This window comes from Osmerus eperlanus, chromosome 11 (genome assembly GCF_963692335.1).
Source record: "Osmerus eperlanus chromosome 11, fOsmEpe2.1, whole genome shotgun sequence".
NCBI lineage: Eukaryota > Metazoa > Chordata > Actinopteri > Osmeriformes > Osmeridae > Osmerus > Osmerus eperlanus.
The window spans coordinates 16,626,593-16,641,634 of NC_085028.1; the positions used below are offsets into that span (position 1 = coordinate 16,626,593).

The 15,042-nt window shown below is 44.1% G+C and overlaps 3 protein-coding genes across 5 annotated transcripts in view; 1 reads left to right on the forward strand and 2 right to left on the reverse strand.

Moving 5' to 3' along the window:
• Positions 1–7,300, reverse strand: part of megf6 (multiple EGF like domains 6) — a 28,292-nt gene extending 20,992 nt beyond the window's left edge. Inside the window, exons 1-4 of the mRNA XM_062473520.1 lie at positions 7,293–7,300; positions 6,536–6,670; positions 6,152–6,261; positions 5,939–6,043 (exon numbers count right to left, since the gene is read on the reverse strand). Of these exons, the coding sequence (XP_062329504.1) occupies positions 5,939–6,043; positions 6,152–6,261; positions 6,536–6,670; positions 7,293–7,300 (358 nt within the window). The remainder of the gene's footprint in view (positions 1–5,938; positions 6,044–6,151; positions 6,262–6,535; positions 6,671–7,292) is intronic.
• An 884-nt stretch (positions 7,301–8,184) lies between these two features.
• On the forward strand, positions 8,185–13,003 carry mffa (mitochondrial fission factor a). 3 transcript variants are annotated; one of them, XM_062473267.1, is made up of 8 exons: positions 8,185–8,333; positions 9,093–9,308; positions 9,588–9,760; positions 10,054–10,145; positions 10,789–10,953; positions 11,467–11,523; positions 11,990–12,074; positions 12,180–13,003. In XM_062473267.1, the coding sequence occupies exons 2-8, from the start codon at positions 9,095–9,097 to the stop codon at positions 12,309–12,311; spliced, it is 918 nt and encodes a 305-aa protein (XP_062329251.1). In that variant the 5' UTR covers positions 8,185–8,333; positions 9,093–9,094; the 3' UTR covers positions 12,312–13,003. The 3 variants fall into 3 exon arrangements, with proteins under 3 accessions (XP_062329251.1, XP_062329252.1, XP_062329253.1); XM_062473268.1 differs by lacking the exon at positions 10,789–10,953; XM_062473269.1 differs by lacking the exons at positions 10,789–10,953; positions 11,467–11,523.
• A 485-nt stretch (positions 13,004–13,488) lies between these two features.
• dharma lies at positions 13,489–14,825 on the reverse strand. The gene is made up of 3 exons (XM_062473270.1): positions 14,638–14,825; positions 14,325–14,509; positions 13,489–14,215 (listed from the first exon to the last, which is right to left on the reverse strand). The coding sequence occupies exons 1-3, from the start codon at positions 14,804–14,806 to the stop codon at positions 14,060–14,062; spliced, it is 510 nt and encodes a 169-aa protein (XP_062329254.1). The 5' UTR covers positions 14,807–14,825; the 3' UTR covers positions 13,489–14,059.
• Positions 14,826–15,042: the final 217 nt, after the last annotated feature.

The following is a 15,042-nucleotide window of genomic DNA, read 5'->3' on the forward strand; positions in this document are numbered from 1 at the left end:
ATGACCATAATTTGCTCAATTTTCAGCCGATTTTTAAACGGTTTGGTTTGTTATCAACGTCCAAACCAGGAAATGCAAAGTTCTTAACCTCTGCCTGACACTCACAAAGATTCTATGATGGTGACAATTCCAGTCGTCAATGTAAGTGGATGTGGAGTCTTTTGTTCACCAAACCCATGCGTGTGAAACTGGTTAACATGCTTAATGAGTTGCAAGAATGTGGTCAGTCTAGTCAAGTGGACATGCTCAGGGGAAATCTGTGCTTAGAATATCTCTTCTGTCAAACACTAAGAATTCTTGAATTGTAAATTGTAAAACAGTGCGTAGTATACAGTCTAAACAGTGCGTAGTATACAGTCTAAACAGTGCGAAGTATACAGTCTAAACAGTGCGTAGTATACAGTCTAAACAGTGCGTAGTATACAGTCTAAACAGTCATATGAAACCATTTGCTCTGTGGAGCGATTCTGGACTCTCGTCCAAGACCACCAAGTGGACCACATCTAGACATTCATCTATAACTTGATACTGAGTAGTGTTACAACAGAGACAATATTTCTACCACTGACTCTAATCACACGATTAATGTTAATCAAACAAATGATCACTCGATATGTCACTGTAATGCCCTACAAATTATCAGGTGAAGAGACCATCTTATGGGGGACACACATACACACATACACACATACACACATACACACATACACACATACACACATACACACATACATACACACATACACACATACATTCCATCACTTTCTAATAATGTGTAAAGGGGCCATTTATACCTCTGGGACACCATTATATAATTTAGATGCAGTCATTCATGTTTTCACATCACAGGAAAGTCAATGTATAAATCTATAATGAATGAAAAGTGTTTCTCCCCTGATAGAATCTGAAGAATGGTGATTATGGCTTCCCATCAAACCATGAGGGAACAGCACAGCTGGTGGAGCACTCTGCTGTCCGCTCGCTTGCACAGTCCTCAGTTCCTCAGAGAAATTATCCCTGCTAACATCATTAAAGGGTTATTGACTTTGCCTGCTGACTCCCCCACCCCAGGAATGATCCTCAGCCCCCCCATGCACCCCCCCCCCACCCCCCACCCCCCACCCCCCAGAAGACTCTGGTTTGAAGTGCATGACCACCAAATAAATCAGCTGTTCAACTCCACTGCAGGCTCCTTCTCAGTGCTGTTGCTGATACCAGACAACTCCTAGCAGACATGATGTCCAGACCTTGCATGGTGTTTCTGTACATTTTAACTTCAACCTAAGAGAAGACTGTACTGCTAACTGCAGAACTGAGTTCTCACATCCATCTGTTATGCTCTACACTCTATTCAGTCTCAAGGAAGCATCTGGAAAGAGTTCTAGTACTAACAGAAGAACTAACAAAATATGATGTGTAGAGCACCGTTCAGACAGACCACAGTCAGTTTGCTTTAAAGCAGTGATCAATTATGATTGGAAAATGATAGCCTCATAAGGAAATCATATGTTTTTTACTAGTCCAGTGCTTCAAGTGAGGAAAATGTACACTTTACTATGTTAATTCCATCCTTCGCCATTAAATCAATTGAATGAATGTGACCCAGTGACTCATAGTATTTCCACTTTCTTTGTAAGATCATCTTGAAAAGAAAAATATCAATCTTACCAATATTTGAGATTTGAGACTTACAACTAAAAACTTTTCAGAGGTTAACTAACTTTTCCCTGTATCGTAAATGCTTCTAATCACAATGGTCTTGAGTCGCTCAGAGTGAGGGATCCTGTTCCTATGGAAACCACCCAGGTTCAGTTTCAGGGCTGTATGTCGGGCAGCCTGGCTCTACACTGTGCAGTGTCTCTAGCAGACCTCCAGACCGTCTAGCTCGGAGCAGGGATGATACGCTCCTCCATCCTCTCCTCTCCGACTCCCAAGGAGCTTCGGTTCCATGGCTCGAGTCCAGAACACCAGGAAAGACCATTTCAGGTCCAGTGTGCCAATTCACAGAACTCCAGTACTGTACATGTTCTAAGCTCTCCGGATGACACACGAGTCAGGAAGTTGCTCAGTGACTGATGCATAATGAGATAGACAGACAGAAACCTTAGAGTTCTGAAGGTAGATTTATGTTTCGATTCAAATCAGTTATTTGTACAGTCCTTTTTACTAGTAATGTTACCCTGGGCTTGAAAGACAGCAACTATATAGGCACCTGTAATGAACCCTAAAACCTTAAAGAATGCAATGAAACATTTTCAGAGATAAAAATGGAGGACACCTCGGTCGAAGCAATTCCTCAAACATTCCTCTAACATCTCATCAGATGCTGCTGGGTCTGTTGCCTGACAGGTCATGATTACCCACAATCCACAGCAGCGAACTTGTTAATGCACAGAAAGAAAAGAGGAAACATTTGTGGACGTGTTTCAGATGGAAGTTCCTCACCACATGGCAGTCATTACCTTTCTGTAAAGCCTCTTCCTGTCTTCCGCATGCTCCAATTAAATACTCTGAGAGCTAAGGCCGTCCACCTTCAGTCTCCTGTCAGCACAGTAACACACATTCCCCTCTCCTATGATGGCATGACATTCCCACCGTCATGCTCATACTGTGGTTTGTTCACTGTCCCCTTTCTCTGCTGAGGCATATAGATACACATCGTAAGAGCAAACAAGCTATGTCCGCATCTTTCCGAAGACCCTGTCTTTGAGCACGTGCGCTGGAGATCTATGGAGCAGTGCTGTCTGTGTAATGCACAGGTACACTGTGAAATGTGGAGGTGAATGGCTAAGGGGATGGCACGGGGAAGAGCAAGGTTGTTAACGTGACGGTATGTCCACTGCTCGGTGCTGGATTACGCCTGTGGAGCGTCAGGTCACCGTCCCAAGGAGGAGATCAGACAGCTGTGTGTGAGTCATCACCTTCCCTGGCTCCAGCATCTGCACCTTCTACATCCTGTCGGTCAGTAAAACACAGTGGCATCTGCATCTGTAACTCCGCGCGTGTCCAGCTGTTTCTTTGTTGTTTTCTGAGTTCTAACAGAAGGCTCCGATCACTATCTTTCCCCCCAAAAGCCCAGAGGTGGCCTTTTTATACAGGCAGACATTCATCACTGTCAAGAAAACAGACCAGACTCAACTTCTGAAAAAGGTTATTCGACTGTAACACTAAACGTTTTTACAGTTGTAATTGAATGATGCTTATGAGGATTCATCTTTCATTGCTGATGTTCAGTACTTGAAAAGTCTGGCCTTTCGTTTTCAGTGTTCTCTGCGTAAGATACAAGACACTGGACTACAGGTACTGCAAATTACTTCAGGAAATTGTCTGTATGCTGTAACAAGTTGTAAAAATGTTAAATAAGCTTTCATTTCTAGAAGCAACATAATTAAAAAGCTTCACTGCCATGCCATGGAATAACCATTATAGAAGTGTAAAGACATAATATCATATTCCCACAGAGATGTTTTGATAAGTGGAAGATCAATTCTGGGTTCCCCTCAGAGGAATAGCCTAGTTTTTCCTGCCATGTTAGAATCAGTTAATTACATCTTTTATTCATAGAACTTGTGGTTGGTGTTAAATGTACAGTACCAGTCAAAGGTTTGGACACAGTTTCCCAGTACTGTGTACACTTCAATAGACTTGATGCTAAACCACTCTCACCAGTCAGGCTTTCCTAGCTCAGTCCAGATGTGACTGGTCCTAAGATTACCATTTTAATACTTTTTTGTTCCTCCAGACCAACAAGTTGTCTCACCACAGACAAGCGAATCCCCAGGCATAACAAGTTAAGACAGAGCGCTGATCCCAGGCATAACAAGTCAAGACAGAGAGCTAATCCCAGTTTGAACTAGCGGAGTCAGAGCTGTTTAGAGGCATGCTAAATCCTGCTGTGAGGAGGAGAACCGTGTCTCAGTGTTACCAAGTAACACAGAGCAGGAGTCTCTGCCCACAACACACAGCCTCAGCAAAGTACTGTTTGAACCACCACAACTAGAGCTAGAGCACCAAATATGTCTTCATTCAAGCCCAGAGTGCTGAGATGATAAGGGGAAACAAGGACCACATATGGCAACATGTTGCTTTCGGCGTTGTGTCATTACATTTAGTCATTTAGCAGACGCTCTTATCCAGAGAGACTTACAGTAAGTACAGGGACATTCCCCCGAGGCAAGTAGGGTGAAGTGCCTTGCCCAAGGACACAAGGTCATTTTTCACGGCTGGAAATCGAACCGGCAACCTTCAGATTTGTAGCCCGATTCCCTAACCACTCATTCCTACCGGGTGACGGTGCTGCCAGCATCAATGGAGAGAGAGAGAGAGAGAGAGAGAGAGAGAGAGAGAGAGAGAGAGAGAGAGAGAGAGAGAGAGAGAGAGAGAGAGAGAGAGAGAGAGTGAAACAGACAGAAAGACAGACAGGCAGAGGCCAGCAGTCCTTGGGGACCACTAAGGCAGATGTATTTGCAACGTGAGGCCCGTGGTACTCAGGTGTTTCTGCCTGCACTGGGGTTGCAGGATTCCAGTTAAAGAGAAACATGCTTGCGTGTTCATGACATGGGGATGAAATGCTGACATATGTTATGTACATTCCAGGATCAAGAGCATGCATGAGATCCCATAAATCTATACTTTGGGTAGCTCTCTCCCTTCCCTCTCTTCCTTGCTACATCCCTCATTCCTTTGTTCAATGATCTGCTGCATATACTGTATAAAGGCATAAAGGCATTTATCTGACCTCTCTGTCATATAGTGGTCCTGTTCAAACACGCATGCATGCGATTGACACCAAAAAAAATTGTTTTCTTGTTTTCTTGTGGTTCTGCAGGCCAGCCTTTTTGACAGGATCCAATAACAATGGATGTAAGTGCATACAGTCGGCTTCCAATAAGGGTATTTTCAAACACATTGAAGGCAAATATTTTGAAAAAGGAATTGTGCTTGGTAACCCCTAAAAACGAACGCACGTGTTTAACAGATTACAGGGAGCTGAGCCACTGTGCTACAGTGTCATGGTTCTGGCTATGGGAGTGGAGGACAAATGATACTCTGGGAGAAAGAGTAAGGAAAAATGTCAACTCTCAGTACCTTCCCTGTGCTCACACTGTCAAGACATTGTGACGCCAACTAGCTCTGGTCTTAATAAACAAGGGATAGAGATACCCACACAAACACACCCACACAAACGTACCCACACAAACACTAACACCCTCATGTGAACCTTGTAAAGAAAGAGCAACAAAAAGCACAAACCCTGGACTGTCTTCCGTCTTGCTTCCTCCCATAGAGGGTCTCAGAGGGGAAGCAGGAAGCAGGAAGCAGGTAGCAGGAAGCACATCAGTTGGCTTGACAGTAAGCTCACGTGAGGATGCTCTTGCATCTTAACAATATGACGTGATGAATGGAGCTGCACATCCAGGAGTTTGGGTTGGTTGTTAGAACAGTGAGCAGTACCCTGTCCTCATTAGGATTTAAGAACGTAGGTCTACACAGGACGTTGGCTAGGGCGCCCCTGGCACTAGGCTTCAAAGGACCCAGAGGCCAATTTCTCGAAGAGTGCAGTTCTAGCACCTTTAATTACCCAACACCTCCCACAGAGCAGCTTCTACCAGCCCCAGCTCAGGAGAGACACATTCACCGGGTTCAAAGTGAAAGCAGAAGGTCTCCACTACAAACCATACACATTTTAAAAGCACTGCCTGGACTTAATGATTAGGACAGACCTCTGGCATGAACTAGGGCCCCTTGGAAACAGGGTGAACTATTGAATCGTTGAGCTAGTTCAGATCTCATCTTAAATACGTTGTGTTTCTGTCTATTCGTCTTATGACTTGTCAGTCTTTCTTGACACCTTTTTGCTTCTCCCTTTGTGTCTTTTTTGTTGACAAACAAACAAAAACATGTCACAAGTTTTCTTGTGTTTTGTCTATTTTCTTACCATACTGGCAGCTTGTTCCCTGGAACCCTTCTGGGCACAGGCAGACCTGATCCCCACTTTCAGCACACCTGCCCCCATTGAAGCAGGTGTCAGCACTGCACATCCCTGCAGAGCACAGGAAAGAAACATATTTCTTCAACAGCACCTAGAAGAACATGGGCAAAACACAGCTTGGTAGTCGGATTCTGGACGAAAAAGTTTGTGTGGACTCACTGTGCAGACAGCCCCTCTCTTCTCCCCTCTGGCTCCACCCGGGGCAGCATCGATACACGGTGTGAAGCTGCATGCTGTACACCTGCCTGTAGGCTGTGTAGTACCCGGTCCTGAAGAGTACCGTGCAAGTTAGAGGCCATGTCTGACAGGAGAGACACAGAACAGCAGTACCTGGACAACAGGCAGAACTGAAAGGTCACCTCCTCTCGTAGCCCAGGCACCAGCGATGGCCTGACAGAGAGACAGACAGACAGACAGACAGACAGACAGACAGACAGACAGAGAGCTGAAGGGTCTCACCTCCTCTCGTAGCCCAGGCACCAGCGATGGCTTGACAGACAGACAGACAGACAGACAGACAGACAAAGAGCTGAAGGGTCTCACCTCCTCTCGTAGCCCAGGCACCAGCGATGGCCCGTGCATCCTTGCTTCCAAACCTTCGCCATCCGTGTGAGGGCTTGGACACATGGCTGGCGAGCGCTCAGCATGGACATCTCCTGGTCGGCGCACACATTAGGCCTGCAGACGCACAAGGATCAGTGCTATCAGATGAACATAGCATTGCAGGGGGTCAGATGGCTGAGCGGTTAGGGAATCGGGCTGTTAATCAGAAGGTTGCAGGTTTGATTCCTGGCCGTACAAAATGACGTTGTGTCCTTGGGCAAGGCACTTCACCCTACTTGCCTCGGGGAGAATGTCCCTGTACTTACTGTAAGTCACTCTGGATAAGAGCGTTTGCTAAATGTAAATTGCAGATACTACATTAACTAAATAAGGAACTCTACAGTGCGTGTATATGTACGGTTTATGGTAAGCTGTCTGGACAGCAATCAGTCATCTGTTAGGCTTATACTCTAAAGACCATCTGGCTTGAATTTTAGGATTTCTTACAGCAAGTATTGGGCTCCTGCCTTAATGTTCTGAACGCCTCTTACTTCACAAAGTACACAAGTGCAAAAATGAAAAATCAATTTACAGAAGCCTCAGCTTATTTCAATTTAAGCATGGAGTCAGGAAAGGGTGACGCCTAGAGGACCTCTCGAAAGTGTAAATATTAATAAAATACATAAAATAACCGTTTTAAAATTAACGTTCATTCGAAATCGAGATTTTTTTGTAAATTATCGCAGTTTCCACTTACATGTCCATTTGTAACTCCGCTGATGCGATGCGCGTAGTCTCACATGATATCATACCCAAAATAAAAATGTGGAACAACATTATTCAATTGTATATTCAGAAAATTGTACGTATATTAATCCATAAGGTATCACTTCGTTCTGCGACAATGTTGTAAGGATTCCAGAGAGTCGACCGGTCACATGAACACTGAGAAAGAGCGTCCTTGCCTTCACTACACCACCACCCACAGCCAATTGGAAGGTTGGTAGAAAGGTATGTTGTACAGTCTGCCTGAACAACCTTCTCTGAAACTTTTAGATGTGTAAAAACACACTCGAGAACGTGATAAATGCGCCAACAGGTTTTTTACTTGATCAATGTATTCAAGCTCAGAGGAACATGAACACAAATTAATTTAAATACGGTGTCACAGCAACATCAAGTAATGAATTAAAATATGTAGGCTAATAATGCCAATATCAGATGAAACCAAAATGAAATTTAATTTGACTGTAACTGTCATAACCAAGACAGGGAAGAAAATGCATGAAAACTCAAATGTTCTCTCAAAAAAGTTGCAATGATCTTAACTGATCAAACTGAACAAAGCATATCCACGCAATGATCAGATCAGTAGGTTACCCTGTCCAGTAACCCAAATGTACTTGTTATTTTTTAAGATGTTTTGGCCTTTATCAGCTTCCCTGGACAGAGACAGTTAGGGGTAGACAGGATATATAGCTTACATGAGAAGGAGAGAGGGGGGGGGGGGACATGCAGAAATGGCCTGAGATGGAATTTAATCACCCCCGCCACACACAGACACACACACCGGACCGGAACTAGTTTTTTACTGAAGTGCTGCCGATCGAGCTCTCGACCGGACCGGAACTAGACTTTTTTCACCACTAGCACCACTGAAGAGCATCTTTGGTTGTCTCTCCGGCGTAGTGGAATTAAAATATGAGAATGGTTGCTGCAATATACGTTTAGATAACCCCCCAACTGTCTGGTTAATCTCTTCGTTTTTATTCTCTGAAGAAGCGTCTACACTAAAGAGGTAAGCTAAGATTGATTTGTCAACTGACGCTTACTAGCTAGTAGCAGTGCTTGGCTAGCTAACTAGCCAAAAGAGCTATGGTAGCCCAGTTGTTTGCTAACAGGGCTAGCGAGACGCACTTCTAAGCTTTGCTGTCAATCTGCCTTCATTTCAGATTTTTTACTAATCTGACTAGCCCGATTCTACATCAGTCTTGTTATAGCAATACTATATCTTGTGACATACAATTTATTTTTGTCTTTAATAATTGTCCAACGGGTCAACGCCTTAGTACTAGCTAAGCTAGGCTACCTACTCTGTAGTGCAACCAGCTAACTGCGTCTGCTTAAAAACCTGGGTTAAATACAGCAAGAGCTGCACTGTGAATCGAAGAACTAGTGCAAGGTATATAACCATTATCTAAGCAGCTGTTACTAAATGAATGACAATGTGCAAATTCATGTGATACCGTGTATTAAAAGATTAGTCGTCAGCCCTTAGCCTAGCTATCACCTGTCACAGTAGCAATGGCATACCGTTAGTTAGATGTAGCTAACATGGGGGTATAACGAGCTTTAACTGCAATTCAACGTTCATCGTTTCATTGGGTTAGTCCAGGAAGTCCTTGTTGTCCTACATAGGCTATGTTGTGTAACCAGTTAGTCCAGGTGATAATGAAAGTACCGAAGAGTAGCAGCTTAGCTGTGTCTTATCACAATCAACTCGTGACGTTACTGCAACTCGACGATCAATTTAACGTGTTTTTTTTTGGTGTTACAGACATGAGCGGAGCTGCATTCCCTTCGCCCACGTCAGAGATGGCCGAAATCAACCGGATCCACTATGAGCTCGAGTACACGGAGGGAATCAGTCAGCGTATGCGAATCCCAGAGATGCTGAAAGTTGGCCCCTACGGGTCTGATGACCCAGAGGCTGGCTACCAAGACGGTCACCACAGTGCCATGATGCAAGTCCCAGAGAGGATTGTGGTGGCAGGTAGCTACACTGCTAGTTCTCCAGAAGTTTCCTGCTGTATCTATGGCAGGGGCCTCCAACCCTGTTCCTGGAGGGTTACCATCCAGGAGGTTTTCGCCCCGACATTAATCCACCGCACCTGCTTCTAATAACTAGCAGTTTGACGTGCTGATTCAGGTTTGTTACAACTTCGGGTTCAAGCAAAAACCTCCTGGAAGGCAGTCCTCCATGGAACAGGGTCGGAGCCCCCTCGTCTGTCATGCGTTGACCCTGACCCCCTCGTTCCTGCGCTGTCCGCAGGAGACAACGAGGAGTCTCAGTTCTCCCGGCCCAGAGACCTGGACCTGATTCAGTCCACGCCACTGGAGACCCTTTCGCTGAAGACCCCTCCTCGGGTCCTCACCCTCAGCGAGAGGCCCCTGGACTTCATGGAGATGGAGCAAAGTGCTTCCCCAGCTCAGCCCAGTGAGGAGGTGAGCAGGCACGGCTGCCACAGAGGTTCAGTGTGTCCCCTACCATTTATATTAGGGGGCGCCCTGCCCCCCCCCCCCCTACCTTTCAAAAACAGGTCTATAGCTTGCTCTTTTATTAAACAAAAGTAATTTATCTTATTTACACGACGGCATGTCATTTCTGTCTCTACATGGTCAGTCCCACGCCCTGCCGCCCCACCCCCCCTCCCCCCTAAAGCTGTAAACCTAGGGGAAACACTGAGGTTAATGTTTTGAATCGGTCCCCCCCCCCATCACACTGTCGTTTCTCTCAGATGCGCTCCCAAGGGCGGTTGCGGAGGGAACGCTCAGCGAGCGAGAACCTTGCTGTTCGTCACAACGGTCAGGTGGCCAGAAGTGATTCCACGTAAGTGCCAGAAGTGGTCCACACTGTGGGAAAAGCGACCTACCTCATCGTCTCTCCTGTGGGTCTCTGCTTGTCTGTCTACGTATCTGTGTCTCCCTCTTGCCTGCACTCTGACAGCTGTTTGGTTGGTGTTGCCCAGAGTGGCGTTATATTTGGCAGTGATTTGGGGGATTTGTGAAAGTAAGTCTTTGAGAATAGTGCTTCTCTTAGCCTGCCAAATATTACTCTTAGGTTGCTTTACCATAAGATCCTTACTCTTTGGATGGAGGAGGTTCCTTATCAATATTACACTGTTCACATTATGGATTTACTTTGTGCTCTTACTCAGAGCATTTGTCATGGTCGAGGATTGTTATGGACTTGTGGTCGTCAAGATCCAATTACTTGCCAAACCAGACTTTTGTTCCAACTATCATACGCTTCTCTATTGAGAGCTTGGGCATATGGGTTTTGTGATGCACTATTTATGGTGTGATTTTCACTGACATTACTCCATCGTGCTGAGTCACTCTTTATTGACTGTCTCCGCAGTTTGTGAAGTCAGGATGGTTTCTACCCCACCACTCCTTTTACTCTTTCCCTTCTCTTTCCTCCCTCGCTCGCTCACTCTTCCCTTGGCCCGGCCGCGTTTGTTGATGGGCAGGGTGACCCAGTCCCCCCCAGCACCTGGCCGTGCTTGTCCCCCTTCCTCTGTGGCTGAGCATGGACAGGACCTCTACAGTGCTAGTGGCGTCCTGTCTTTCCTTCAGTCCACCACGCGCCGGGCTTACCACCAGGTACTGGAGGTCCTGGATGAGACCCACCACAGGTGACTGGCCAATGACACGCCTTCCTGGTGGCATTTTAGCTCAGTACTCGCATTCTTTTTACTGTGCCGCGATATAAAGTCTTCTTTTGCAGTCAGTCTTTGCTCCAAAATAAACATTGAAACTGTTTATCGTCCAAATAGTCAAGTTGACTTGACGTATAGTTAACGGTGGACGCTAAGATTGTTTAGATGACGTTTTCTGTGGTCACTACAAGGCATGCTGTGCCTGTTTCTTTGTAAATGAAGCTTCTCTGAGGCTGAATTGGTTATAAATGTCTACTATTCTACCTGTGGCCTTTTAGTGTGTGAGACTGGGGAAGATGTTCCAGCCCTTTATACAGTACATGACACACATGCTGCTTATTGGTCATTAGATTGGTCTTATGAGTCGCCCCAAAAGCTATGTGGCAAGGAGTCGAATGCAGAGTACATTCATAATGTTGCGACAGACTCTTCGAGTAATACTATACCTATGTTGTTTTCTTCTCTCACCTGTTCTGCCTCCCTCTTCAGCAAACCGTCTCTGAGAGGGGGGTCGGGAGCGACCTCTAACCTCTTGCATGATTCCAGGTAACCTCACCTGGCTCTCAGACGTCACATTTCCTTGTATGGTTTTCCTTTTTCTTTGCTTCCTTTCTTTCATGGTTATTGGTAGCAAAGAATTCGTCCACACTTTTAATAATAACATGTTATTATTGTTTGCACATAACAGCTCTGGAAAAAAAAATTAAACCACTGCACCTTATTCTTTCAGTTAAAAAAAAAAAAGTTGAGAAGGGCTATTTTGAGTGAGAAATTGAAGAGTCCACTAGAACGTTTACCCTTCTCTTCCTCACTCAAAATTGTCTTTCTCAACTTTTTTAAACTGAAAGAATACAGTACAGTGGTCTCAATTCTTTTCAGAGCTGTATATTGTGTTGTGATAGAAGTGCGGCTGCAGATAAATGATCTTATGATTCACAACTTATTAGTACTGAGCATTAGTACTGGTCCAGGACACCATTAACCAGAGGGATGGGTTTCGCCCTTGCTAAAGGTCGGCACTGTCTGTACTGGACACCACGCTGGACGTAGCCCCTGACGACATGGCTGTTATCGATGCTGCGACCCTCCGCCGTCAGGTCAGCACTTCACACACGTATCCGTTACACGCCTCCACTGTTTAAACGGAGCGAGTCTTTATTGGAATGTCTTCCGCATGAAACGGTTGTTTTCTTCCACGGCAGATCATCAAGCTGAACCGGAGGCTTCAGCTCCTAGAGGAGGAGAATAAGGAGCGGGCCAAACGTGAGATGGTCATGTATTCGGTCACTGTAGCTTTCTGGCTGATCAACAGCTGGGTGTGGCTCCGACGCTAGTGCTGCCAAATTAGAGTGAGGGCCTCAGAATGGCCGTGTCACTGCTTTGTTTTTGTTTTTCGTGTCAAATGTTAGCTGACTCTACTCTTTGCACTTAGTCCTTGCACTGTCCTGCTGTGTGCACAATTAGACGTGTTGTGCAAAGGGATTCTTTTCATTAACTGTATATCATGGATGTACTGTTTTTTTATTTTTCTTTATTTTTTTACAGTTCTGTATTATTGATTTTTGTATTTCTGTTTTCTATGAACATATTCTGAGGTCACAAATGCAAAGAGAGCTGTAAATACTTGTTCATGCTTCTAATAATTGTGCTAGAATTATCTCCAGCCAATAATGGGACTCAAGGAAATGAAGACGAGTAGAAACGGGCTCAGTGTTGCTTACCTTTTATTGGAAGTTGGAGGGAGATGTGAATATATTTGACAAATATGTTCTATTGTAAAATAAAACCTGAGACATTTACTGATGTTTAATAGATGTTTGCTGCAATCAAGAACACACTGTTGGTATTGTTTTTCAGCAGATGCATGGCCCATATCCATCAAGCCACTGGCATGTTATGTAATTCTTTCTCATGTTTTTTAAAATAATTTAATTGGAAAGGTTTTTATGACCACAGGTTTATGTTATTCTACCATAACCAATCATTATAATAAAAATTATACATTTTATTTTATTAAATACCTACAGCAGCATAAATGTTTTTTGTTGTGTTAATGCTTAGCCAAATGTATTTATTCAATCCAACATTGTTGTTTTATCACGAGTCAACAATCTTATTTCCCTGGAAAACAAGGCAAGTGTGTTACTATCTGTTGGAGAGATAGCATTGCGGTGTCAGTGAGTCAAACCAAAGATGATATGGTTTAGTGATGGTGCTTTTGGGTCATCTAGCAATGTAAGCTGATAGCTCAAATAGATAGCTGGTTGGTGTACTGTCAAAAGTTCCTAATTTAGTCAACTCCTGAATTATTGACACCCCTTGGCCAAGATGAGTAATTCAGCATAATGTCACACTGAAAAAAAAAAAACTCAACTTTCAATTGAAGTCAATTTATTTTTAGAAAAAAAATCTTTCAGCAAGAAATTATTTTTAGTTGGTAAGTACAGTCAAAGTTGTTTTGGGAAAAGTTATGGTAAATCTGTACAATACTTCACGGAAAAGGGGTATGTATGCCTATACAGTACATTTATTTTTGTAGCTATCTGTTACAAGTAAACAAAAAGCACTATGTAGGTTATTCTGTAAAAAACTAAAAATGTAATCTCAGTACGGAATACTATTCCATGACATTTTATGTTTATTAAATATACAGCTCTGGAAAAAAATGAGAAATTAATTTAAAAATAAAACAATCTAATCTCTACTTCTATGACGACTCAAAAAAGAATGGTGTCCTGGCCAACAATTGCGCAAGCAGCGCTCACTGGACAAATGTGGTTTGGCTTTCATCAAGCCTATACTGCCACACTGTGGCTTCAAAACGCTTAATCATAGTGTCCGTTTCCACTTGTTACTTCTTGAATTTTTGACAAGAATATAGGATAAATCATTTGTGAATAGAGACATCAAATCAAGGAACCTTGAAATTTCCAGGGTAACATGTCAGTTTTTTTTATATAGGCCTACAGGGTGTATTTGTCGTTGTCAATTTGTTCCTAACTCTACCCTTGGAAATGGATGTCAATTAAATAGACTGAAAATTTGCCTATTTATTACTGATTGTAAATTCTCCATGTTGATGTCAGAGAAATGCAGAAAGGGCGGTTTCTTGGTGGACGCGGCTGCGGCAGTTGGGAGAACCGTCTCTGACTTCACGCCTTGAACATGTCGGTGAATTATTGACCTTGTTGCCGTTCCTCTGACGTTTTCGGCGGGCGCGGCGGTTCTTGAACCATACCTATAGGATGAAAAAGAGACCGCTCAATAAAAATGTGGTATTTAACTTTGATTCGTTAATATTTTTTATTTTGTTAACTTTTTCTCACAGTGCGGTTTTCATATCTTACCCTAACTGTCTCCTCAGTAAGGCCGGAGTTAATCGCCAGTTCTGCACGAGCGTCAACGCCAGGATAGTCCGTTATCTCGAAGAGCTGTTCCAGGTCCTTTGTCTGGCTGTCGGTAAAAACGGTACGCATCCTGCACCGCGGTCTTTGACTCGCGGGTTGACCCGGATAGCGATGCACCTGAGAATCTGTAGAGGGGGAAACGCACGGTATTAAAAAAACACTGACACAAATTTAGCACAAACTAGTTAGAAATCTAGCTAAAAACTTGACGTGTCTAATTTCGACCTGTAGGGCCTAACGCTTATAAGCCTACCTCTTTCGTAGGTGAAACCCATGGGTTGTCGAACAGCTTTGTTGGGGTTCAAATCATGATGATGATAACTGAAGGGCCGGTATCCCAGGTAGCAGCCGCGATAACCGATTGGCGCGTGTGATGCGCCCGTGACCGGGATCATGTTGAGCGCGGTCAGGGCCTTAGGCATAGGTATCACGTAGTTCCAATTTCCGTTAAATCCACATGGAACGCCTTGGATATAGACAGGCGGTAGGCCTACATCTCCGACACGGGAGGATTCCGTGCCAGCTGGAAAAGAATGTCCAACTTTTGTTCCAAGGATGTGATCGATGCTGAAGATAGATATTTTGTTCTCATCCATTTTCAAAGTGCCAAAACTCACAAACTCTTAAATTCGCTGTGGCGTGGGCTGATCAAGTTTAA